This window comes from Chinchilla lanigera, unplaced genomic scaffold, assembly GCF_000276665.1.
Source record: "Chinchilla lanigera isolate Chin_1 unplaced genomic scaffold, ChiLan1.0 scaffold00035, whole genome shotgun sequence".
NCBI classification, from domain to species: domain Eukaryota; kingdom Metazoa; phylum Chordata; class Mammalia; order Rodentia; family Chinchillidae; genus Chinchilla; species Chinchilla lanigera.
In genome coordinates, this window is record NW_004955436.1 from 17,221,954 (window position 1) to 17,246,840 (window position 24,887).

General features: G+C 41.0%; 1 protein-coding gene across 1 annotated transcript in view; it reads right to left on the reverse strand.

Moving 5' to 3' along the window:
• Nucleotides 1–24,887, reverse strand: part of Aig1 (androgen-induced 1) — a gene marked incomplete at its 5' end in the record, with an annotated part of 228,393 nt that overhangs the window by 165,324 nt on the left and 38,182 nt on the right. Inside the window, 1 exon segment of the mRNA XM_013516660.1 lies at nucleotides 20,248–20,403. Within this exon segment, the coding sequence (XP_013372114.1) occupies nucleotides 20,248–20,403 (156 nt within the window).

Genomic DNA, 24,887 nt, shown 5'->3' on the forward strand with positions numbered 1-24,887 from the left:
CCTTTCTCAGATCTCTATCAGGCAACTCCGTCTTCACCTGTTTACGTCTTTCAACATCCTACCGTCATTTTCTAGACTCCTACGTCAAGATGGCAGACCGAAAGCTCTTTACGTCAACTAAGAAAGAGGAGAATGACTGAGAAACAAATGAAACTGATGAAAGTGGGAAATACCTGTCACCCCAACATCACCCTTTTAAAAGGCTGCCTGCCAACAGTTCAAAAAGCTGAATGAGGCCAGAGGAAGACTCTGAGGGAAGAAACAAGAACCTACTGCTCTCTGGCCGAGTGAGCAGAACAGAGAGCTCTTCAGGTGGCACTCCCTGAGGGACATGAAGTGACCCCTGCAGGGAACATGAGTGCTCGATGCCTGGGAGCTCTGGGGAAATGCTCTTATCCCTCTTTAGGGATCACATTTGATGTGTAAACATGCCCGCACGTCATCTCTGCAAGAAGGGATGTGGGTCTGTTAAGGTCGACAAGAAAAAAATCAGTGGTAACGCGCTCAAATATACAGACCGTGGTCCCTCAATGAAGACCAGGCTTCATGCCACTCTGCAAAGGGTTATGATGAAAATGAGTCCGAGAGCAATGAGCTGAGAGCAGACTGGAGCCTTTCTCCAGGGCAGAGTGGTAGTGGAAAACAGAAATTCAAGCTGCCCCAGCTCAGTTCCCTAGCCTGTCTCTAGTTCTGTCCTTCCACAAATAGCTGGGCCACGAAGAACTGATCAATTTAAGGATAAGTAATCACAGGAAAAGAGACAGTATGGAATGTACAGCAAAAAAGGTAACTAAACAATACAAACCAGAAAAAAATGCACAAGTGGGTATAATTTATCATCAAATAATTCCTCATTGTAAAAAGTGGGGGTCAAAGAATAAAAACTGAAAATGTAAGAAAAGAACAGAGCTTTCAAGGAGAGGGTAAAAATGAGTGAAAAGTATTTAAGGAAAAAATACAAGAAGTTAAACTAAAAGTTACATTAGAAGTAGCAGAAGAAAAATTTTCCTTTGGTGAAAATAGGGCTTCTCTTTTACAGGACTGTGGACTAGACACACTAAAAATTCTTCCTGCAATGAAACAGTAGGTTCAAAATAAACTACAACAAACACACTTTTAAATGAATTTCTGAGAACACAGGAAAGAAAGGGAAAAATCAGAAGGATGGGCAGGGGAGGGGAGGGGCAGAGAGGGACTGGAAGGGAAGGGAGAAAGGAAGAAAGGAAGAGAAAGGAAGGAGAGTCAGGTGGGAAAAAGAAAAAGAAGAAGAAGAAGGAAGGAGGAGGAGGAGAAGGCAGAAAGAAGAAAGAAAAAGAAGAAGGAGGAGGAGGAACCCAGAACAGTAGCAAACACAGCAGTGTGGATTCCCTGGGAAGCAAATAGTATGAGAATCAGAACACTCTGTGGCTTGTGCCAACAAGGTAGACCAGAAAGCCCTGGACCCTTGCAAGGTGGTGGGGCCCACTAAACCTGGGGTGTTGGCCCCCTTTCTTCTCCTCCTGATTGTGTTAAATAAACTGCTTTCATTCCCAACTACTAAAATCCTGTAAATTTAAAAAGTTTAACTTCATAGAATTTTCTCTGTATTGAGAAAATAATTTATTTTCTTCCTTTATGTTTGTATGAGCGAAAGCTAAGTCTGGTAAATAAGCAAAAGCTGCAAGGGCTGAAACGAAATTTTATACTTATACCAAATAGCTGTAGTGGACACTGCAGCACCTCTACCATGCAGCCTTCTCCCAGTGGTTAGGAATATCGGTAGTTGGCAGTTCTCAGCAGCCAAGTTCACTGGCATTTGGCCTAGGCTACAGGGTACTGCCTTGTTCAAGGTCATGCTTTCTCCTGAGAAGGAGGGGAGTCTAAATAAATCCAATGACTGGCCCATGAAATACAAAGACCAAGCCCTCTTGCCTCAATTTAGGACAACTCCGAAGGGCCATCCCAGCCCTAGAGCCCCAGATGCCTCAGTCACAACTGCAAGGTGGGTCAGCTTCTGCTCGACCAGGTCCTGTCTTCCTCCCTCCCTGGCAAGTGTAAGCTCCCCCTTGCACAGGTTCTCCACCTGCTCATTTAGTTATACTTTACCACTCTCAAGCTCACGAAGTAGTTCAACCCCCAAAGTCATACATGGATGGAATTAAAGCCATGGAAACTTAATCCAACTATGATATTTAAAGATGGGGCCTTTGGAAAATGATTAGGATTAGATAAACTCCTTAGGGTGGAGCCCCTATGGTTGAAATTTGGTGGCTTTATAGAGAGAGAGATCAGACAGACACATAGACACATCTGGCTCCTGGCTCTTGGCTCACTCTGTGCTGCCGAGGGATGCTGCCAGTGAGAAGGTCATCCTCCTATGAGGCCCTTAGACTGTTATTCCTGACCCATGAGCCAAAACGCATCTGTTTTCTTTTTTCTGTGGTACTGGGATTGCACCCAGGGCCTTCACACTAAGCTCCCAGTTCTTATTTTTTGAGACAAGGTATCGCTGTCACTAAGTTGCTAAGGATGAGCTGAAAAAAAAAAAATAAGTAAATAGCCACAAGGAAATGTATAAAAAGCAAAAATTCTTTGCAATTTTAGCCTGCGAATATATACTGTCAAAAGGAGAACTGAAGCATTCAAGATCTTCCACAATGCACACAAAATGCATTCCCTATATTAGTTTACAAAATCGTCATACTATACCTAGTCTTGCACAATTATTTCAACTAAAAATATTTAAGGAAGTACTATTTTTAAGTGCTCCACAGTACCTCACTGTACTGTGAGGTTATACATAATAATTTACTAAGTGCTCGCTCATAGATATGTGCATTCTTCCCAGTTTTCCAGTTTCTAGTAATGCTACAATGGAAGTGCTGTATGCATGAGCATCTCAGAGGAATAAACTGCTGGAGGAAGTTCCGAGTCTGAGATCCCCACTGCCTGGTGAGCTTCCTTTCAGTGACTCTTCTGTCATTTCCTGTGTTCAGGGCTCATGGAATTTACCCCAGTTTAAGGCCATTCTTCCCTACCCTCAACTACTGCAGCCGCCTCTTAGCTAGGCTCACTGGCTGAGTTTCCTTCTAACTCTAGAGTTAGCTCTGATGAGCTTCTCAGCTAGAAACTTCCAATGGATCCTCTTTGCTTGCAGGATAAAATCAAAACTCCCTGTGCAATCTGGTCCCCAAATCTCTTTCCGGTCCCTTCCCAATTCTTCCAGGTACCCTGCAAACCAGCCACACATTTCCAAATATCTACTTCTTTGAGCCCTTATAACTGCAGCTTGCATTTCATTTAAAAAATCCTTTTCAGAATCTAAACTGGGTCAGTCACTTTCACTGTATAGTTGCCCCCTGCCCCGAATTTCTTGACAGAAGAACCTACTAGTTCCTCCAGGCTGCTTGAGAGCTCCTCTGACCTCCTGCATGCTGCCTGCCCTTTCCTACAAGGCTTTCCCTATCTCACCCCCCCTCTTTCCGTTCAGCTGGGAGCTCACATCTGGAGCTGCCCTCATCAGCTTCTTTTCCTTGCACATGCTCAAGCAGAACATTATGCTTTTCCTTTGTAATACCGAGCACATTTATGCTGAAATAACTGACTATGTAATTAATAAATAATTTTTCTTCCCAGTAGACTGTAAGCTCTATGAGGGCAAAGACTAGTCTATCTCCTCTCCGCTGCAACACTACACTGCTTTTGAGCACTTCATATTTTTATTTTTCAACTCCATTTTGAAGGAGTTTAAGGCTGCTAACACACAAAAGGTTGAAGAAAGTACAACAAAGTAACCCTGTGCATCCTTCATCCTATTTCCCCAATAGCAGCACATTTTCAAAGGCAGAAAATGGACATTGGTATAATACTATTAGCTAAACTGCAGACATATGCAGAATTACAGTTTTTACATGCACTCCTTTTTACAGAGGTGGGAGAGTACACTGCACTATGAAATCTCATCATGGCATTCACCTGTGTAAATTCCACCATGATCAGGATGCACAAGAGTTCCATTATCACAAAGACCCTCCCCATACCACCTCTGTAGAGTCCACTCTCTCTACTATCTGTCTCCTCAAAACTGTTTATTTGTTGTCCTTCAGTACGATTTTGTCATTTTGAGAACACTATATAAGTCAAATTTTTCTCAGTGTTTAAAGGCTGGGTTACATTTATGGAGTGTCTACAACACAGATGTCAGAGACTTCAGAAGCAAGATCTTCCTGAAAAATAGCAACTATTTTGAGGTAGGATCTCGAACAATAGCTACTATTATTTTTCTGGTCTTATAGCTAAAGAAACTTAGTGTTAGAGAGTTTAAATTACTTTTCCAGTGTCAAAGTTAATAAGGGGTCAAACCAGAGTGTGAGGCCAGATAGTGGGACCCCAGACTCAGTGCTTTTAACCTCTTTATCACCTTTTTTACACACAGTGAGTTCTAGATATCTTTAAACAGATTAAAAATTGTATAAATGGGTAGGTTAAACGCCAGAGACTGTTTCATAGACAATACTGAATGCCCCAGAAAAGTCTGTATTTATTAAGAATGCAAAGAATTGGGGGACAATAAATGTAGGCATAATCATTCTACTAAACTACCCCAAAAAGGAAGTATAGTGAAAAAATCATCAAGATGGCCCTCTGAACCAAACACGCCACAGTATGCCATAAGACAGCAGCATGGAGTGCAGGACAAGTCAGGAGAATCCATGCTTGTCTTTGTTAGTGCTTAAAAAGCACACGAGTGCACTCTCAAGCATCTCAGCAAGAAGTACTTGGCCAGATACATCTTTCCTCCGGAAGACTCATATCCACAAGATGGAGAAGTCAGATCTTTTGAGAAATCATAAGGGATTTTTGTCTGTTGTTTTTCCTGTTAATTTGTACCCCAAGCTTTGTAAATTCATTGTTGACTTTCACTGGAAAATAAAGTATATTCTCTACCACCTGCAAAATTTCCAGGTGATCTGAGTTGGAAATTGTTGGTGAGAAAGTTATAATAGAACAGACGAATTCCTAATTTATGTTGTAAACTAAAAACTTATTTTCCTGTTCAAGTTTTTACCACTTTTAAAGAGTCTTTCTCCCAATTTCAATTATACTGTTATCTTCACTATTGTGAACCACAGAAATCATTCCACAACTTTGGCTGGCATTACCATATCTTTGCAACTGCAAGAACTTGAGTTTTTGACCTTTTGAAAGAGTTTTTGTAATGGATCAACATCATAATGCATCAAAAGATGCTATCATCTAACATGCTATTTTCTGGTGTGAGGCCTTGTTTTTAGACAAATGGAAGCAAAGTGACACTCTTATCATGTACCACATACTGTTCTAGGTACTTGCTGTCTTTCATTGTCCTTCAAAGTAACCTAGATGGGTTAAATTTATTTTTCAGCAATCACAGTGGAAAACCAAGATATTGACAGCTTATAAAATGTTCACTAGGAAGTCCTGGATCCAGAATCAGAACTCAGCTCTATCTCCAAAGTTCATGCTCTTCTGACTATATCTAGTTGCTTTATGCTTCACAAATAAGGTGGACCACCCACTAGGTGGACACGTTGGCATTTTGGGTCTAGTAATTGACACTCCTTTTTTAGTTTAAAGTTAGATCTATTTTAAGTTGAATCCACACCAAAATAAATAAAGGCTTATTTTACTGTCAGGTGAAAAAAGTCCAAATAATTAAACAGATATCCATAAAATTCACATAAGGTTATTTTTATTATTTTAGATAACCAGTGTTGATTAATTAGCATTGATGTGTTTATTTTTAAAAGGTGTGGTTTTTCCATTATAAAATCATGGAATAATTAAACTCTTACCATCTCTGCTAGTTATACAAGTACATAAACCTGACTATCCAAAAGGTAACTGCAAGTACATAAGAGAGTCACTCAGCTAACTGCAACTTGAATTGAAAGCTACCATCTGAGAATAAAATTAAGAATATAATGTAATAAATGCTAATTGATGAACCAGATTACACTTGTGTAGAAGCATCCTACATTAAATGACTATGTATCAGTGTCTACCTACATTTAGTGCTTTGAATATAGTATGAATGTGTAGTATAATTAGTATTTACCAAAATACAGTTATAACAGTGGAATGAATTAGTCAAATGAATTACAATCTTCCCAGGAAAGGTATATTAACAAGAGAAAAGTGAGTGTCTTGGTTACTTTTCTCTCATTGCTGAGACAAAATACCTGACATCCAAAATTAAGCAAGGAAAGGATTATTTAGCTTACAGTTTGTGGAGGTTTCAGTCTGTATTTGTCTGGTTCCAAGGTAGAACCAGAGGGCACATGGCAGAGGGCACATAGCAGAGGGCACATAGCAGAGGGCAATAGTTCGTGGCAATGGGAGATAGCAAAAGCAACAAGGGCAAAAGGGAGAAGGCGTGGCAGGCAGCCTCTTTCCCTCCCTTACACCATATGCAAACTATCCGCCCCAGGGCAGGTGTAGCATTCACATCCATAATGCCAACATTGGACAATAAATCAATCATAAACTCTAGAAGCCCCCTCCCCATGACTGCATGAGGATTTGAGGGCACATGCAGACACAAATCATGACATTCCATTCCTGGCCCCCCAAAGACTCATGCACATCCCTTTACACAAACAGCATTTAGTCCATCTGCAAGAGTTGCCAAAGTCCTAACAGTTGCAGCATTGCTGAAGAGTCCAAGTCCCAAGTCTCCTCCAAGATGTAAGGTAAACTCTTAGCTGTGAGCTCCTGTACAAACGCAAAGTTAAACAGTTCCAACATTCAATGTCACAAGATAATCATTACCATTCCAAAAGGTACAAACAGAAAGATACAGAGTATTGGGATCACAGCAAGTCCAATATCTAGCAGGGCTAATATTATGTCCTATAGTTCCAAATGGAGCATCTGAAGCAATCTGTGGCCCATTGTGAGCTCCAAAGGCCTTACATTGTTCCACCCCTATGGCACTTCTGGTGGTTATAGCTCCCATGGCTTCTCTCTTAGGCCCATTTTGTCCCTTCCTTACAACTTTCCTTAGACAATCCATGTTCCTGGATTTCCAGATTTCTGAGGTCTCCACTGCACTTTAGTTTTACACTCACAGCTTTACACACTGCCCTCTCAGGGGCACAATGCCTGGCCTCTCAGGCCTTCTTCTGAAATGGAGGTGGAAGCCCTCTTAACCTCAGAATTCTTACATTCTGTATGTGCCTAAAACCAGTGCCACATAGATGATGCCAAGGTCTGCTGCCATCTGGAGCAGTAGTCAAGCTTTCCTCTCTCTTGGCCATAAGGGTTGAGTGCCTGGATTGCTGGTCACTCCGAATCCAGTGCTGAGGAGCAAATTCTCTATGCCGCTGCCATTCTGGAACCTGGTGCAGCTGCCACCATTTTGGAACATGGCACTCTGTGGCTTTCTTCTCAAAGCAAAGTCTTTCACCTTTGCAGTTTTGAGACTGCAAAGGGTGCAGACTTGCTACTTCTTGTAATGCCCTCAGGCCATCTTTTCCATTTTCCTGTTCCTTTTTAGCAATGGAGATCTCCTCAGCTCTATCTTTGCAGTCCACAGCTTTAACAGAGCTTCCTTTCTGGCCAAACTCACAACATTTTAAAATCATCCTGCTGGGCTCTTTGCTCTTGATTCTTAATATAAATCTGGCTAAAACCCCAACAATAGCCATGCCATGGCCCCAACACTTGACTGCCTTGAAATTTCTTATGCCAGATTAATTAGTCCATTGCCCTTAATCTCAGCCTCAGACAAAGTCTCTGGACACAAGCAAAATGCAGACAAACTTTCTGTGAAGCCATAACACACATCATCTGGAGTCCAACAACCAATGCAGTCCTTCCCAGCAGAAATCGCCTAAACCTGGTCTTTACCAGCAGGATTTCTACCAGCCTTCTGGTCTTCTGAGCTCTGACCAGAATCTCCCATACAGAACAGTCAAAGGTGTTCCAGCTCTGCTCTTTCAGGCAACATCTCAGAACCTTTCCAAACACTTCCCACAAGCCATTTCAAAAGGCTCTTGAACCACATGGTCAGGTATAGTCACAGCAATGACCCTACACTTAGTACCAAATTCTTTCTTGGTTACTTTTCTCTCATTGCTGAGACAGAATACCTGACATCCAAAATTAAGGAAGGAAAGATTTATTTAGCTTACAGTTTGTGGAGGTTTCAGTCTGTACTTGGCTGGCTCCAAGGCAGAGTGGCACACGGCAGAGGGCAATAGTTCATGGTAATGGAAGACAGCAAAAGCAACAAGAGTAAAGGGGAGAAGGGGCGGCAGGCAGTCTCTTTCCCTCCCTTACACTGTATGCAAACCATCTGCCTCCTTGAATTTCTATGGAGATAAGACAGAGGAAAGCTATTGGTTTTCTGTGTCTTGTTTATTTTAAATATAAAGTGCATTTATATATGTATGTTACACATATAAATAAAGTTATGCGGTGCATAAACAAACTAGAAAAAGCACATCATGTACAACAGTGTAGAAAGGAACTTCTGGAGATACTGGCATAATAGTGTGGAGGCACCCCATCAGCAACTACCAGTGTTCCTTCTTTTTTCCTCTCTGAATAATTTTACCTTTAATTCAGAGCATAAACATGGGATTGTTATGTATTTCCCAAATGTTAGTTGCTGTCTCAGAGCTTCTCCAATATCTTTCTAAAGGATTTTCTTACTATAAAAATAATAAATGCTTACTGGGGAAACCTGTGTGGACTTTTGTTTCACCTTTTAAGTTTTGTTATGATCTATGCTGTGTAGGGAAAGTGGAAGCAGTCAACAAGCAAATGGTAGTCTTTGGAACCAAAACGCCTCAAAGATCCATCTATATGGCCCAAGCATCACCACTATGTCTGCCTCATTGTAAGATTTTTTTTCCCCCTTGGCATTTGATGCACCTGAATTTCTTGTCATCTGCTTAGGCCCCTTTAGAACTGTTGAGCAATTGTGGATTTGTGTGTGTGTGTGTGTGTGTGTGTGTGGCAGAAGAACCCTTATTGTCAATTAAAAGACAGGAGGTTATACTCAAGTAATTACTTTGAAGATCAGCAGGTCAGCAAGATGCCAAGATGGGGGAGAAACATCTGTTTTGATGCTGATCTGTGACAAGAGCCAGGAAACCCAAAGAAAATCAACTTTATGTGCCCTAGACCTCTTCCTTCTTTTTCTTCCCTTACTACCTTTTTTGCTTGAGACTCTTCAAGTACAAATGCTGGTCCTCAAACACCACTGACCAGGACCACCATGGCAGGCATGTTCCGTAGACAGGGCAGCAGAGTAAGAACTGACCACTTCCCCAAAGGGCTATGGGCTTCTTCCAGCATCACAGTATGCAATGATGAATGACTTCCTATTGCCTAATGCCTTCTATTTATGCAAGATCCCTTTTACAGTCAGTGAAATCATTTGACTGGGACTCAGCACTCAACCTTTGTTAAATGAATTTGCTAGGAGAGCTGTCAAAGGGTTCAGCCCATCTTCCTGGCTTCCCTTCTTTTTTCAGATAAACAGGATAAGAAAGTGCCTCTATTTTGCTTATATCCTAATATATAAGATACCCAAACAGGTAAGATTATTTCCAGGAGTCCTTCACTGAACTACATAGGAGCCCAAGATACTATTTTATTTGGCTAACTGATGTAACTTATGCCATATCCAGTCCTTGTTGAAAATAGGTGGAGGTATAATCCAAAAGTTTAAAAAGAAAAGCAGACTCAATTGACACTTCACTCTTGATAAATCAGAACAAAATGGCTCTCAGGGATTCACAGTAAAATATTTTACTGACTAGGCATAATTCACTTCTTAGGATACTGCAGCTAATGTGGAATGTACTGGATCATTTCTTGCCAAAAATATTCTTTTGCAATTGTGTAGCTACAAAATATGCCTCCTTGGAAGTCCACAGATAGTTTACAGATGACACTGGATACATTTAGCCATCATTTCTTTCAAATGTGGCTAATTTTACTGATAAAATTCATTTTCACATATTATAAACAAGCACAGTGGGTAAATACATAGAGGCTCCAATCTGCAAGCAAGTGTTAAAATGAGAATACAAAGTAGGAAAGATTTTCTTTTCTTGTCAAAACTTACATTTTTCAAATTGCCTAGAAAGCTCTAAAGCCATGGATCCTGTAATGGGAAACACTTTATGAAGGCAAAACAACAGAAAACATATGAACACAGTCATTTGTTAAGCTCCTCAAAGAAGGAGATGATGTAGTGATTTTTGTTTTAGGTTCTGTGCAGCTCCCTAACTTGTTCTGATACATTCTCCACAATTAGAAATTTTGGCCAATTCAAGTTTTATATATACTATGGAAAATGTCTATGAAGCAAATGGTGAAAATCACTGGTTCATGGTAGCGTGGCTCACGCAAAAGTTTACAACAGCTGCTAAGAGCAAGTGCTCCACTAGCTGGAGGGTCTGGGTGCACAGCTACTGCATTTACCAGCACCATTTTCTGGCTGCATGGCCTCAGGAAAGTGAACTGTAAAATAGGAACCAACTTTGTAAAATACGGTGAGAACAATGAGAACTCCCTAATGGGACTGTGAGGGTTAAATAAGCCATTCAAGTAAAGCCTTCAGCGCAGTGCCTTGCCTGTGGCAGGCATGTGGAAGTCAGTTCAAGCTGCTAAGCTGTCAGACTCTTGGGCTGTCTGTGGGCTCTTCTACTGTGGGAAGTGGGGTGGGAGAAGTCAAAAGCTCTACTACTCGTTCACAGGCTGAAAACCAATAGCAGAAACAACAGCAAAGGCCTCTGGGTATGTGATGTCTTCCTTGGACCTCTAAGGCAATCATTGGGGGAGTTCAGTTAGCATCTCTGAATATTCAGACAAAAATATTGCTGTGTGGGTGAACCTGGGGGCTGCTGTCCTTCACTGTCTAAAGGGTCATTGCATTTTCCTCCCTAAGAGCAGTTCCCAAGGCCCTGCCTGCTCACAGGTCCCCGGCTGTGCGCACACGAGGCTTCTATTTTGTTAACTGTGCCTGTACAGATGCAGTCTTCTGATTTTATAGTTGACTTTTAAGGCAAAACGAAGTGGAAAAGGGAAGCTCCTTATTACCAGCTGTTGAGGTGGCAAGTCCTTTCCAGTCATGCTTGCAAACACGAGTATCACGCTACTTTATGTTTTGGATTTTTTCTTATTTCAGGTCCCTCTCCCATCTCCTCCAAGTGAACCACAAACAAAGTAGCAGAGAAGCCAGAAGAGCACAAAGCGGAGGCGTGCTGAAGGGCTCCTTCCGGTGCCCTCTGTGATACAGGGAGCCTTCATGTTCCTCAGGTTGCACGGAGTGTCACTAGCACAGCCCAAACTCCTAGTACACATGTCTGCTCCTAAGTGTGAATCAACAACAGACCCAACCTACAAATGAGTGGACATTCTCTAGAGAGAAATTTCAGGAAATTCTGCTTTTCAGAGTTTGGCAGACAATGAGCTCACCGAGCAGGACTACATGTGAACTCGGCCTATCCTTTCTCTCTTCACACGCTCCCATCTCATCTTCCCACCACTGTTTCCGGCACAGCCACAACTGTGCCCCAGTGCTTGTTCCTAAGAGGTTTATAAGATGTCATCATGAGTAGAAGTCCTATCCAAGACAGGCTATTTGTAACAAAATAAGCAAATCAAATTGGGAGTGGTGGCACACATCTGTAATCCCAGCACTCTGGGAGGCTGAGGTAGGATTGTAAGGTCAAGCCCAGAGGGATAACTTGGCAAGACCCTGCCTCAAAAATTAAAATAATAAAAAGGGCTAGGGATGTAGCTCAGTACAAAGGCTCTGGGTTCAGTCCCTATTGCTGAAAAAATAAAACCATTAACATGGAAACAAGAGAAGTTAATAGATTTGTGTAGGTGGAAGGTCCACTTGCTCCTTTCTTTGGGGACAAAATGTTTGCTTATCAGGCTGCTGTGACACAGCACACATCGACCAAGCCAGAGTAGGTGAGAGCTACCTCAAAACACCCACAGGACTCTAACAATTTCAGGAATATCCACGAGGTAAATTAGTCTTCCCTCCCTCCCTCCCTCCCTCCTTCTTTCTCTCCCTCCCTCCCTTCCTTCTTCTCTCTTTCTTTCTTTCTATCTTTCTTTCTTTCTTTTTGTCTTTCTTTCTTTCTTTTTCTGTCTTTCTTTCTGTTTTTCTTTCTGTCTTTATAGAAAAAATAATGCAGGTGGAAGGACATGAGGGGAAGGGGAGAGACAGCAGGGAATGAGAGAAGAGATGCTGGGAAGGAAGAAGAAAAATGAAGTGTGGTTTTTTTCTTGTTTTAATCAACAGCAACCTTGCATCTTGTCTCTGGTCCCCAAAATTAGGATACACATAAAATCCAGGTTGTCAGAGATATTTTTGAGGAGAGGAATTACATGTCTGTTTTATAATATACACACATTATTAATGTTACTGAAGATCACTTCTGGCTTATCTTGACCTCAAATTTCAAATGTATGTTTTACTTATGAATATGAATATGGAAAGAAGGCATATTCATTTTCTGAGATATTTTCTGTGACATTTGTCCAGAGAGAGTGAGAACTCTGCGAAATGGCACACAGGAATGTGATAATTTTCTACAAGTTCTTGGAAGGGAAATGCTAAAAGAAAGATTTATTTATTGAACCCAGCTTTCAGCATTTCTGAGCTGGTGTCTAAAACTAAGGTTACCTCAGAAAACTTTTGCGGGATGCTTCAGAATTAAGCATAAACCACTTAATTATGTAAGAAATCTGATTTTCTCTGAGAATAACTTCTTTCAATACCAGATTTATATAGCACAGGTGAGAATGCACTGAAAATCGGAGCGAATGAATGGAAAAATACCATCCATCTTTCCTGGCTACAACCAAGAAGGTCCACGATTAGTTGTGTCAGCTTTACTGCATGTATTTTTCATATTGGCATAACAAAAAATAAATTATCTAAAATCTCATTTGTTTTGCTTACTTTACACATTATTGTTATTCTCCAAATATGGTACTTACAGTATTTCTTGAAACTCCTGATTTTGTTGGGCAGCAATGTGCCCACGCCCTAGGGTTAAGTCATCATTAATCTAAGCTCTCAAGGAGGCTTTGTTTCCTCCTACTTCCACCTGCTCTCTCAGCACCCTCTGTAGCATATGATGGCTCTAACCAATGAACTCTAAGGAGAAATCTGTTATTGGAACTTCTGGGAATAATGAATTTGCCTAATAAATGGATAGACACTTGAGGAGGACTCCCTAGAGAGCATTATTCATGGCTTTCCCTAGAGAGCTTCATGCCTTCAATATGGATACAAAGGATGCGGTCTTTGGTGTTTATCAACTCTTGAGACTTAAAGTAGCAAATCCAAGGTCAAAGGGTGACAGTCTGCAGAGTGGAAAACAGAAAATGGTCAAGTTCAAATAATACTGAGCAACACCACCCTGAAACTATTTGCCTATAGGCTTTCCATTTTATGAGATATTAAATGTCTTTATTGATTAAATCATAGTAGCATAAATTATGTTTGGCTAACATTGAATTATGTAGACATTGCTCCTGATGCTTGGGATTAGTAGTAAATGGAACTCAACCTCCCCAGCCTCACAGAGAAAAGGTATACACTAAACAAATAGAACAATAAATATATTAATGCACCAAGAAGTGGTAAACATCAGAAAATAAAGCATGGTAAAGAAATACAGAATAAAAGGTAGATAATACATACAGATCATTCACAGCTCTGCTGAGCAGTGATCAGCTGAGCAGAGACTTGAAAGAAGCAAAAGAGTAAGTCAGGTGGGTATGTGGGGGTCTTCAGTTACTTGCAGCTGAAAGCATCACCTTATACATCAAGATGTTCTATGTCTTTCTTAAAAACAGAGCTCACAAACCATTACCGCTAGAAAATCTTACAGGACCTCCCACTCCTCAGACTATCCCCTTCCTCTTTACCACTCCTTCTCTGTGCTGTAGACACATACTGTTGTACTCCTCATGCCCTTGTATTTGTTGTTGGAGAAAATGAAGGCACTCTCCGTAGGCTGTGTCACCTCTGAAGGACAAGGTTGATTCTTAATCCTCACCGCCCTGCCTCCTTGCCCTCTGTACTTGCTACACAGTAGGCTCCACATACTACAAGTCATTACTGATTTTGGTCAGATAGAAATGTGTGGTTTTTCTCTGTAGACTCATTAAAAGTGGGCACCTACACTAAAATTTTATGAAGTGTGACTATTTTTTGTGTTTAAGAGCTCTGTCTCTCAAGCCTCAAAGAAGCCGGACTACTCTGAATGGGTGTGTGAACATGTACAAATTAAGTAGGTCACCTAGGCAGAAAAGCATGGCTCCCATTAAGGAGAGAAGAAGATAAAGGGTGTTTGAGAAGCCACCCGAATCCCTGTCAGGTTCATCCAGCTAATTATATCATGTCCTTAGTTTTTTGAACAGACTGTTAGAAATATGAGACCACTTGCATAGGTTTTTATAATTACAGTGTTTTGAGCTTTTTGCTCAGAAACAAGGAAACATGACTCATTTTGCTTACTAATCTTGACTCAGTCTTCATCTATGAACCAGCTTTCACAGGCAAATCAACTCTTATCTTCATTTCTGTACAGGGGACAGGTATGTGACTGACTCAACCAGAAGTGAACTGGGTTTTCCCACAAAATAGGATTGAGCTGATACTGTATTTTTAACTTCGGATATTGAATTAAGTAAAAGGATACTTAAAGAAACATAAAACATTGGATAAGGCTTAAAGAAAATAGGAAAGAGTTTCACTACAGTACTTGTGCAAAAATTTAATAAAGGATTAGCAGATATCAAGTGTAGTGGAATGAACAAAGTAAACAATTCACTTTTAAACATTTCCCCCCAAATATCAAAATGGAAGGAAATTCATTTATTTTTATTTACAATCTCAAATAAAATCAGTTTATCTTCCTTTATATGTTATAGTAATAGACATTAATATTAGCAATTACTATTAACATGCTTGTTTTCAATTTAAGATAACCTCTTACATTTATCTTCTTTTTTTTTGGTACCAGGAATTGAACTCAGGACTTTGTGTTTGCCAGGCAGGCACTTGCACTACTGAACTATATCCCTGGCCCCTCTTACATTTAAAAAAAATCAGAGATAAAAATAATATTTTCTGAGGCAGGGCATGATGGAGTACACCTGCAATCTCAGCACTCAGGAGGCTGAGGTAAGAAGACCACCATGAGTTCGGGGCCAGCCTGGGGTACACAGTAAGTTCAAGATCAGTCTGAACTACATAGCATGACCCTGCCTCAAAACAAGTTTTTTGAATTGTAGTGGAATGAAATTTTTCTTCAGTTGTCTAGTATATCAAAATTTAAAGACTTTGCGGAATTACTTTTTGAAAATAACTGTCGCCTACTTTTCTTGGAGTTTTAAAATTCCATTTTCCATATGTTTCTGAAGGAAGCAAATACCATGCAGTTCCCACCAAAGTACAAACAAATTGTGGGAGAGTTCAGTACATATAAAAATCTTCATCAAGGCTCCATCAGGTAAGATTATTATATCTGAAATGGTCATTTAACAAAAACCTTGAGCCTAAACTCACAGAAGAAGAACAAATTCTAGAAAAGTTCATACACATGCATGCTGGTTTGCCCTAATAACTCTGGAAGCCCACCCCAGGTTAGAACATTAATAGAAAGTACACACCTGTTCCTTTTCATTAAAGGAGCTGCCTTTGAAAGATGTTAGAGACACATATTGGGGCTCCATGCTTATCATAATTTTTTTGCTTATTTGTCTGACCGCATAAGCCTACTCTCTTAACTAGAACTCTCTTAACTGCCAGCACAAGAATCAACAAACTCACAGGAGACAAAAGGCATTTGGGGCTTGATTGTGCCTAATAAACTTCAGTGCTTCCAGACCACATAATGTCATGGAATTATTTGTAATGCTTCTTTAAAAGGGTGACGGGGTTCAGAAATAAACTACACATGGTAAGAAGAGCCTCCCGTGGGTTATCCCTGCAAAATGAGTTGCAAGGCTCTGGGACCGGTGGTGGTTTCCGGCCATTAGCGTTACTAATCAAGGCCAGCTTTGCATTTATGGGACTCGGCACCAATCAGGAAGATAACATGTTATATTCACTCAAGCAACCCTGCCTGATTTCTTCAAGGTCATGCAGAGAAATACTTTAGTCCAATTAGCTTTGATTGGAATGTTTCATTATTTTTATATATCCTTGAGATAAAAGAATCTGTGAAATAGATGTGTTAGGTCCAAGGGTCACCAAATCATATTTAGTACTTCATGTTCACATAAAGCAATTACTGTCAACTTTCAATTAACCTCCGTACTGGAGGAAACGTTAAGTGTAGAAAACACAAATCCTAGGTAATCCACCCATGGCTTTCTTGCAGCCTTGGCTGCAGCTGAAGGGAGAGAGAGAGAGAGAGAGACACAGAAAGAGAGAGACAGACACAGAGACGGAGACACAGAAAGAGAGAGGCAGCAAGCCTGTAAATTGTCAAGCCAAAGCACCACTTCAGGAAAATGTGAGAAGAGGCGATAAATTCACCTGTGTTCTCTTCATGCCCCTTGCCTTTCTCCCTGCACTGTGAAGGAAAAGTGACACTGCTTTCCCAGTAACAAACCGACAAAAAGCATGAGGTGTAGGAAGCCAAAGAAAGCAGCAGGGAGCACTCTGAGTGGTCAGGCAGTCGGTTTCAGTCAGGGCAGCAGAGCATGCGAGACCTCCGCAGACCCCAGGACCAGCACCTTCTACCTTAGGGTGCTGGAGTCAAGACCAACGCTGCCCCGCCTCAGGAAGCGGGGTCTGGATGCTTTGTTCTATGGAATTATGACGGTGTCAACTAAAATGGTAAGAGGTGTTTCCTTCAAATGCTGTCATAAATCACTGACATCCATGGTAAGGTTCTTATACTACAGATTACTCAGGAATAGCCATGTCTGTCGCCTACGGGCCACTTATGCTATCCCCATCCTGTGCCTGGTGTGAGCAGTCCAGGTCAGGCACCGCGCCCTTTGGACCCATGAGCTGTGGGAGGAGAGGACGAGGCCTCCAGTGACTCCTCACAGTTCTGCCCCAAGAGGTTCACATTTTAACAAGGAAGAATAAAACAACAGTCAGATTCTAGAACCTTCTGAGTAGTTGGAGGACTGGACAGAGGTAGAGAAGAGGCAGGGGAAAGAGGCCAAAGATGGAAAGACAGAAGACTGGGCAGGAAAGGTAGGAAGGAACCATGGGAAAAGAAAGGAGAAAATGGCAAAATTCAATGTTTCAATAAAAAATAATTGAGGTTAAAATGCTTATAAAGAACAAAACGCATTTTCTGGTAATGACTTTGCAATAAAGTTAATGGGGTCTTATAAGAAATACAAATCCTAGGTAAGTCAATAATCAAGGTTTTCAGCCTCAAAATGAATTTCTGTGCCTTAGAATGAGAAATCTGGTGGTAACTGGGCAAACAGATACAAAGTCAAATAACAAAGGAAGGCCAAAACAAGAGAAACTGAAAAATGTAAGATTTCCACAGAAAACTGACCAGGAATTTTTCTTAATGAAAGAGGGTGGGGAGGGAGGGAGGAAGGGAGGAAGGGAGAGTAAGGGAAGGGTAGGGCAAGAAAAAAAGAAAGAAATAAAACAAATCTTAAAAAGCTTAGGAAAAATAATAGGCTAATGATTATAAAGGGGAAAGTGACTCACAATTACCAGGGAAGATTATGTCAGATAAAGATAGTGCCCAAAGAGCCAAGTGTGGTGGCGCACACCTGTGATCCCAGCATTCGGGAGGCTGAGGCAGGAGGATCACTGCAACTTCCAAGCCATCCTGGGCTTCATAGTAAGTTTAAGGCCAGGCTGAACTGCATAGCAAGTTCCTGCCTCAAAAAGACCAAAAAAAAAAAAAAAAAAAGTGGCCAAGGAAAAAAGAATTAAAACAAATCAGTGGAGTTGCACATCTCCTATTCATCACTGATTTTTGAATTTCTTCCAGGGATCCCTCCGGAGTTCTGATGACCTCTTGTGCACTGGGGGGCACAGGAGGTACTGGGGGGCAAGGCCAAGGCCAGCCAGCTACACAGAGCACAGCAACTAGGAAGGTGCACTCACCTGCTATGAAAACGCAAGTGCGAGCTGAAGCTTCCAGTTACGAAAGGAGAAGTGGGGTGAATCGTATTTTTATTCTTCTCCCTGCTTCGCAAACATGGACAATACAACCACAATAGGGAAATGTGGAGAAAAGTACGTAACAAAACAAACGAGCAAACTAAAAGGTCCAAAACATACCCATATTACACTCAGGAAGGACACTGAGAGTTGATAAATGCAAGTCTCAAACACAAAAAAGGTGGAGAAAAATTGCTCCAAAGCAGTGTCGAAAGTATCTAAAGTGCACGTGTTATGAGCCTTTGAGAAAGGAGCAACGTTTCCAGCAGCAGCCGGCATCTCCTGCAGAGCTTGACACCACAAGACAGATGAAGAGGGAGATGTAAGGGAAAACGCACTCCTGTTTACTTTTTAACTGTACTGCTACTACATTCTTTCTACCCAGCAAAGACTCCCAGAGGCAGGGATATACCTGGAGAAATTCAAAGAACCCAGGGGTTTAACAAAAAAGACACATACACAGATTTTGTTTTCTAGTAATTGTTTTGTATAGAAAGCATGTATTTATTTACAATTTATGCCAATGGGAATTTTCTTTTGGATGGCCACTCTCAGAGAAACTACATGGGTTTTGTACACTAAGTCCAAAGAAAGAGATATTAAATGATATGATACAGAAAGCATTTATTTTTGTTATGTTAATAACAGAATTTGAGCACCGGAGATGTAGCTCAGTGGCATAAGCGCGTGCCTGGCAAGCCTGAGGTCATGAGTTCAGTTCACGGTACTCAATAAATAAATAAATAAATAAATAAATAAATAAATAAATAAATAAATAAATAGAATTTGAGAGATTTGCTCAATGGCTTCAACCCAAGCACCCATTAATTCAGGTTTTTCATCCAATGTAATGAAGGAACAAGAAGTGATGTAACTGGGTTATAAAGTTCCTCTGGCCCTGGTACTGTTCTCAAGAGCTAAGTGCTACTTCCCACCAAAACACACAACTCAGCACGCAGAAGAGACAGTTCAGTGCCAAGCATGTGGAGGTCTCTGCCCACGACAGACCTGCAAATATGAATAAGAGCCACTGCAAGGATGTAAAGAACAACTTTCCGACTTCTGACAGTGAAACCTGGATTTGGTACTCGCCACGTCAGAGGGCTTGCATTCTTCCCAGAAATCAGCTAGCAAGACAAAGGTCTGAATCTGAATTAGGGAACACACGCTTGCTTGTCATCACCACTGGAGACGTACAAGAAGTCTCACATTCTTCTCCTGGCAGTGCACAAGTGGGAATCTACAGAATATTATGGAGCCTTTAGGGTAACATGGCTTATGTGCAGACACTGGAAAATCAACAGACCTGTGAGGGAACGTGAGCCATGGAGGGAATTTAACTTAAACAAAGAAAATCAATGAAACCAGAACAGATTCAAGCATTAAGGGGCATTTACTTCAGTGATATCAGCTAATGCTGCAGTGAAGTGAAAAGTGTGAGTGAGTCCATGCTGACTTCTTTCCCAGGTTCACAAGGACTGAGCTGACCCAAGGAGTAAGTGTGGGTTGCTTAAGAAACTTGCGGATTGAACTACATTCACAGGAAAACTCTCAGGTTGAATTCCTAACCCCAGAGCCTCAGAATGTGACAGTATTAGGAGACTGGGCCTAATACTGTGATTTAGGTTAAATGGGACCTCTGGGGAGCTCTGATCCAATAAAACTGGTGTCCTTACAAAAAACAAAGAAAAAGAACACACACCGGGATAGGCGGCAAAAGATGTGAGACTTCTCACTATGTACAGAGACCAGCAGGATGCGGCTCTCCAGAAGCCTAAGAGAGAACAGCCTCAAAATAAACCAATCCTGCCAACACCTTGATCTCAGACTCCTAGTCTCCCAGGTGGGAGAAAATAAAGTTGGCCGCTCCAGTACTGGCAGCCCCAGTGAACTAAGGCAGAAATCCCAAGGCTATACAGGTAGAGCTCAGTGGTGAATAGATACTCAGCATGTGCAAGGGCCTGGGTTCGATCCCTACCGCAACTAAAAGCAAGAAATCTCTTGTAAGAAGCCCCTTTTCCTCACAAGAATGCGATAAGACCCACGATTCTCCTGCAGCTCAGTACATTGTACATTATACTCACGACCCCAACAGGAAAGGCCAGCACAGCTAACATCCAGTCCCGGAGTGAGATGAGCTTCTTGAGCTGCCGCTCTTGCTCTTGGTTTCCACTTCCTCTGGTCAGAAGACTGGAAAGGTCAGTCAGCACGCAGATGCCGAAAAAGACAGCCTGGATGACCTGCAGGGAGAACACCGCCGGAACTGGTCAATAAGCGCTGAAAAGACTCAAGCTGTGAAACAGAAATGAACTACACATTGGCAACACAACACAGGGCAAGAAAAGATCAGAAGTCCCTTTTAAGAGCTGGTCTTAAAGGTAGGGAATAATAAAATATTTACAACTTGCCAGGATAGGTGCGAAAATTCATCTGAAAAACACTGTTTACATCCCTTCCCACTCCCCTCAGGACAGGTACAAAACATGCGTGCATAGCCGCACCTAAAAAATCCCAGCAGAAAGTACTATTAGTTATCCAATGGATATGGCCATGATTTTAAAGCATTACACCTGTGGTCGTGCTAGATTGACTCGCAGGAGTTAGCAAGCAGCTAAGGAGTGAAAACAAAGGGATGAGGGTAGTCTGAATAATAAAGGCGATAATTCAGTCTAAACTGAAGGAAGAAACCTCTTCAATCTTACACATTTCTCTACTCAAGGAAGTGGTGGAAAGCTGCTCTCTGAGTCATAAAGACATGAGCTGAACACAGTAATCCAGACTCTGACATGGGACAATTTTCTAAGTTGAACTAAATGACCTCCTCCTCAAATTTTTCAAATTTATGAAATAGAATCTCTCCAAAGTAATATAAACATAAATATTCAGGCCATTTCCCAAATAGCTACCAGTTGCACCTTCCCAAATCCATTACAAACTGAACCACATCGTTCGTGTTTTATTTGAACCACCACAGGCAGAGAACCCTGAAACACTACAAAACAATCATTTACAAAATTCCTAAAGCAAAGATGAAATTATCGATGATTCAGAGCTATGAGTGGAGACAGGCAATGCACTGTAATAGAGCTAGGCAAACAGTAATCCAAATTATGGAAAAGGCAGAAAATTAGCTTCCCTGGGGTCAGAGTCTTACCTATTTAGTATCAAGGATAGACTGGGGAGGTGGGCTCTGGCTTCTACTGGATGTAATTTACTGGTAACTGACTTGTTCACTCATTACCCCTTTAGAAAACATTCTTTTTGGAAAAAAAAAATCCATATTGGTGTGGAAAAAGTCTGGAAAAGCTTTGTGAGTGGTTCCCTACTCAGGCACAGAAGAAAGGGACAAAACAAAAATCCTTAAAAAGTACCTATTTCCATCCCTTGGGTCAGCACTAGAACAGCCACCCTATTACTCCAAGTTTTTTGAAGCTCCCCAAATCCCACTCTTAATAGTCAACCTTAGCCAGTTAATGTTCTATTTTTCTTTGGAAATTAGCTTGTTTTTGGCTTCACTGACTTGTAGTTTGCTGCCATTCTTTCTACAACCAGAAGAACCAGGGTCAGAGACGCTCACAATAACACTTCTGAGAACAACACAGAAGCGTGAGCAAGCACCATGTTTTGGTGACTACAAATAATTTAAATGACTCAGAGAATAACTTCATGCTTAGAAAATTTTTTACAATTTTTTACAATTTTTTACATTTTACAATAATGATTTACAATTAAATTCTGCCCATACCAAGTGCTGTGAGGATGGGGAGCAAACAGAAAGCTTATCTATGGCGGGAACAGAAATCCAGACAAGTGTTTGGAGGACCACTGATGCAATCTGGTGCGCTACAGATGCACGCGCCCCCTTTACCTAGTGGCTAAAGGATGAACACAATCCCGCGCAGTGGACCGGTCCCATCTCCTGAAAGGTCACTTCAGCATTCACTGCTTCAAAAATGTTGAAGCAATCTTATGTTTGATAGTAGACTAGATAAATGACTTGTGCTGTAGTGACAACAGAACTCTAATCATATCGGTTTTTCACTTTCACAGCAAAAACTTACACTAAAAAAAGAAACAAAAGAATGGTATATTTTGATACGACTGAAATAAATTTTAAAAATCAGGAAGATAAATACATAGATGAAGGTTTATGAATTAGAATATTAAAAAATGCACGAAGATGAACAGCATTGAGTTCAGGTGCCTCCAGAGAAGAAAATGAGTCCGGGAAAAAGGCACAAGAGCCTCAACTCTACTTCAAAATAGAAGAAACTTTATGCAGGGAGCACAAAGGGATTACAGTTTTCAATCTGCACCCACAGGGCAAGTTCACTAGACTCCTACCAGAGTTGCCTTCCCACCATAAACAGCCAGAACGTGATTCTAATTACTTAGAACTTTTTCAGATACTGCAATGCACACTTTTGTGGCTGTTAATATTATAGGCTGGGGGCTGGGGATTTAGCTCAGCGGCAAAGTGCCTGCCTGGCAAGCACAAGGTCGTGAGTTTGGTTCTCAGTACCGGAGAAAAACAAAACAAAACAAAACAAAACAAAAAAAATATATATATATATATATATTACAGGCTGAGTATCTCTGATTTGAAAATTTGAAGTCTGAAATGCTCAAAAAGAAAACATTCTGAGCGGTATCATGAAGTCACACTTAGAAAATTACACACTTGACTTCATGCGACAAGTCAAAGCCCAGGGGCACACCACCCAGCTTCCTCACGGCTCCTCAGAGAGAAAAGACCCTCCCGACCCCCTCGGCTACAATATGTAAACTGTGTTTTGTGTACCAGTTATTAGATATAGTGTTATATACATTTGGTATATATACATTATTGTATATAGGTATATATACATTACCATCTATATAAGATGCATATAAAACATAAATGAATTCTGTGTTTAGACTTCGGTTCATTATGCATAGACAAATATTCAAAACTTTGAAAAATCCCAAACACTCTTTGTCTCCAACTATATGGATAGAGATCTTATCAACGAAACAGGAACATTTCAAACTGATAAAAAGGTCAATTCATCGAGAAGGCATAAGAATCTTAATTATGTTTGTACTTATATATCAGACTTACAAAACAGAAGAAACTTTTATTATGAAGATAGATTACCCAACATTTTTTCAAATAAATAATTAATATAAATAATTCTTGGGGGACAGATACTTTTAAGAAGATTTAAAAAGGAATTGATTAGAAATAGGAGGTATAGTTTAGATCTAGAATGCCCCCCCACACACAAGCCACATATGTTCAGAGGTGGAGCTTGTGGAAGGAGATTAGGTTGTGGGGATGCTGTACTGATACGGTTCATAGCTGAATGTGTTATCAGAGGTGGGGCCTGGCCAGGAGAGGCCGGTCACTGGAGGCCATGACCTGGAAGTGTATACCTCCCTCCTCAGCATATCCCTTTGCTCTCTGCTTCCTGGTTGCCATGGGTTGAGCAAATTTTTCTCCAACATTACTCTGCCGATTCCCTCTGAGCCAAAATAAACCTGAACTGAGCCAAAATAAATCTGAATTCTTCTAAGTTATTTTGCACCAGGTATTTTGTCCCAGTGATAAGAATGTAACTAAGACATGAGGGAACTTTAAGATGAAAAACAAAGGGAAGAAACAGCATCTCATATTCTAGGAGAGAAGAAAAATAAAAGACTTGTACAAAAATACATGTAATAGTCTAACCAAATTTTGCCAATTGTGTATGGTGTATCACAGATACAAATGAAGTCTACTTTCCTATAGTTGATGCAACATCTTCTTATCCACTGTGTCAACTAACACACTGATCCCTTCACAGTTACCTCCTGGCTGCTCTGTTACTGTTCAAGGACCTCTGTGGATTGGTCTTCAATATCCCTTAAATGCTCATGTATTAAAAGACTTGAACCCAAGTTGGTAGCACTGCTGAAAGTGGTGGAAATATCAGAAGATGGTGCATAGTTGGAGGAAGTAGATCATTTGGGTGTACGTCCTTGAAAGGGACAGTTTCTCCCACCGTCAAATTCTGCTTTGCCACAGACCCACGGCAATGGCATCCATCAACCATGGACTGAAACCGCTGAAACCATGACCCAAAAGAAATCTTCCCTCCTTTAGGTTGTTTGTCCCAGGTACTTGGTCACAACAGTGGAAAGCTAACACAACCTCTCTGCTAGTGTTCCACTGCTTTAGACTACAGGATGGCCCCTACCTCACAGGAACTGCTACAGAGGACCTTCCCCCAGGAAAAGGCGGAGCTACAAAACTCTCTAGTGTCTCAATATAAGGAGACAGATAAGGACTTGGAGGATTGTGTTATTGTTTCTTCAACTCATATTATCAGGCTGGGGTTGTGGCTCACTGTTAGAGTGCTTGCTGAGTATGCACAAGGCCCTGGCTTCCCTGCTCAGCACCAGAAACAAAAAAGCCTTTGTCTTTAACTCACATTACCAAAAGAAAATTTCTAGAAATTACAAAACAGTCTATCAAACCCTGGGGAATGGATGGACTTTTCATTACTTGACTAAGAAGAAGTGTGCCAATACTGTTAAATCACTGTAGATTTCTGCCACTTTGATTGGAGTTCGATTTGAGCTGACAGTTAAGAAACCACATTGGAGACATTTTACTTGTGTTTTTCTGTTACCTACAGACATATCGCTGTCCACTGCAATTTAAAATTCATTAAACTAACTTTAAAAGGTAAAGGGTATGTGG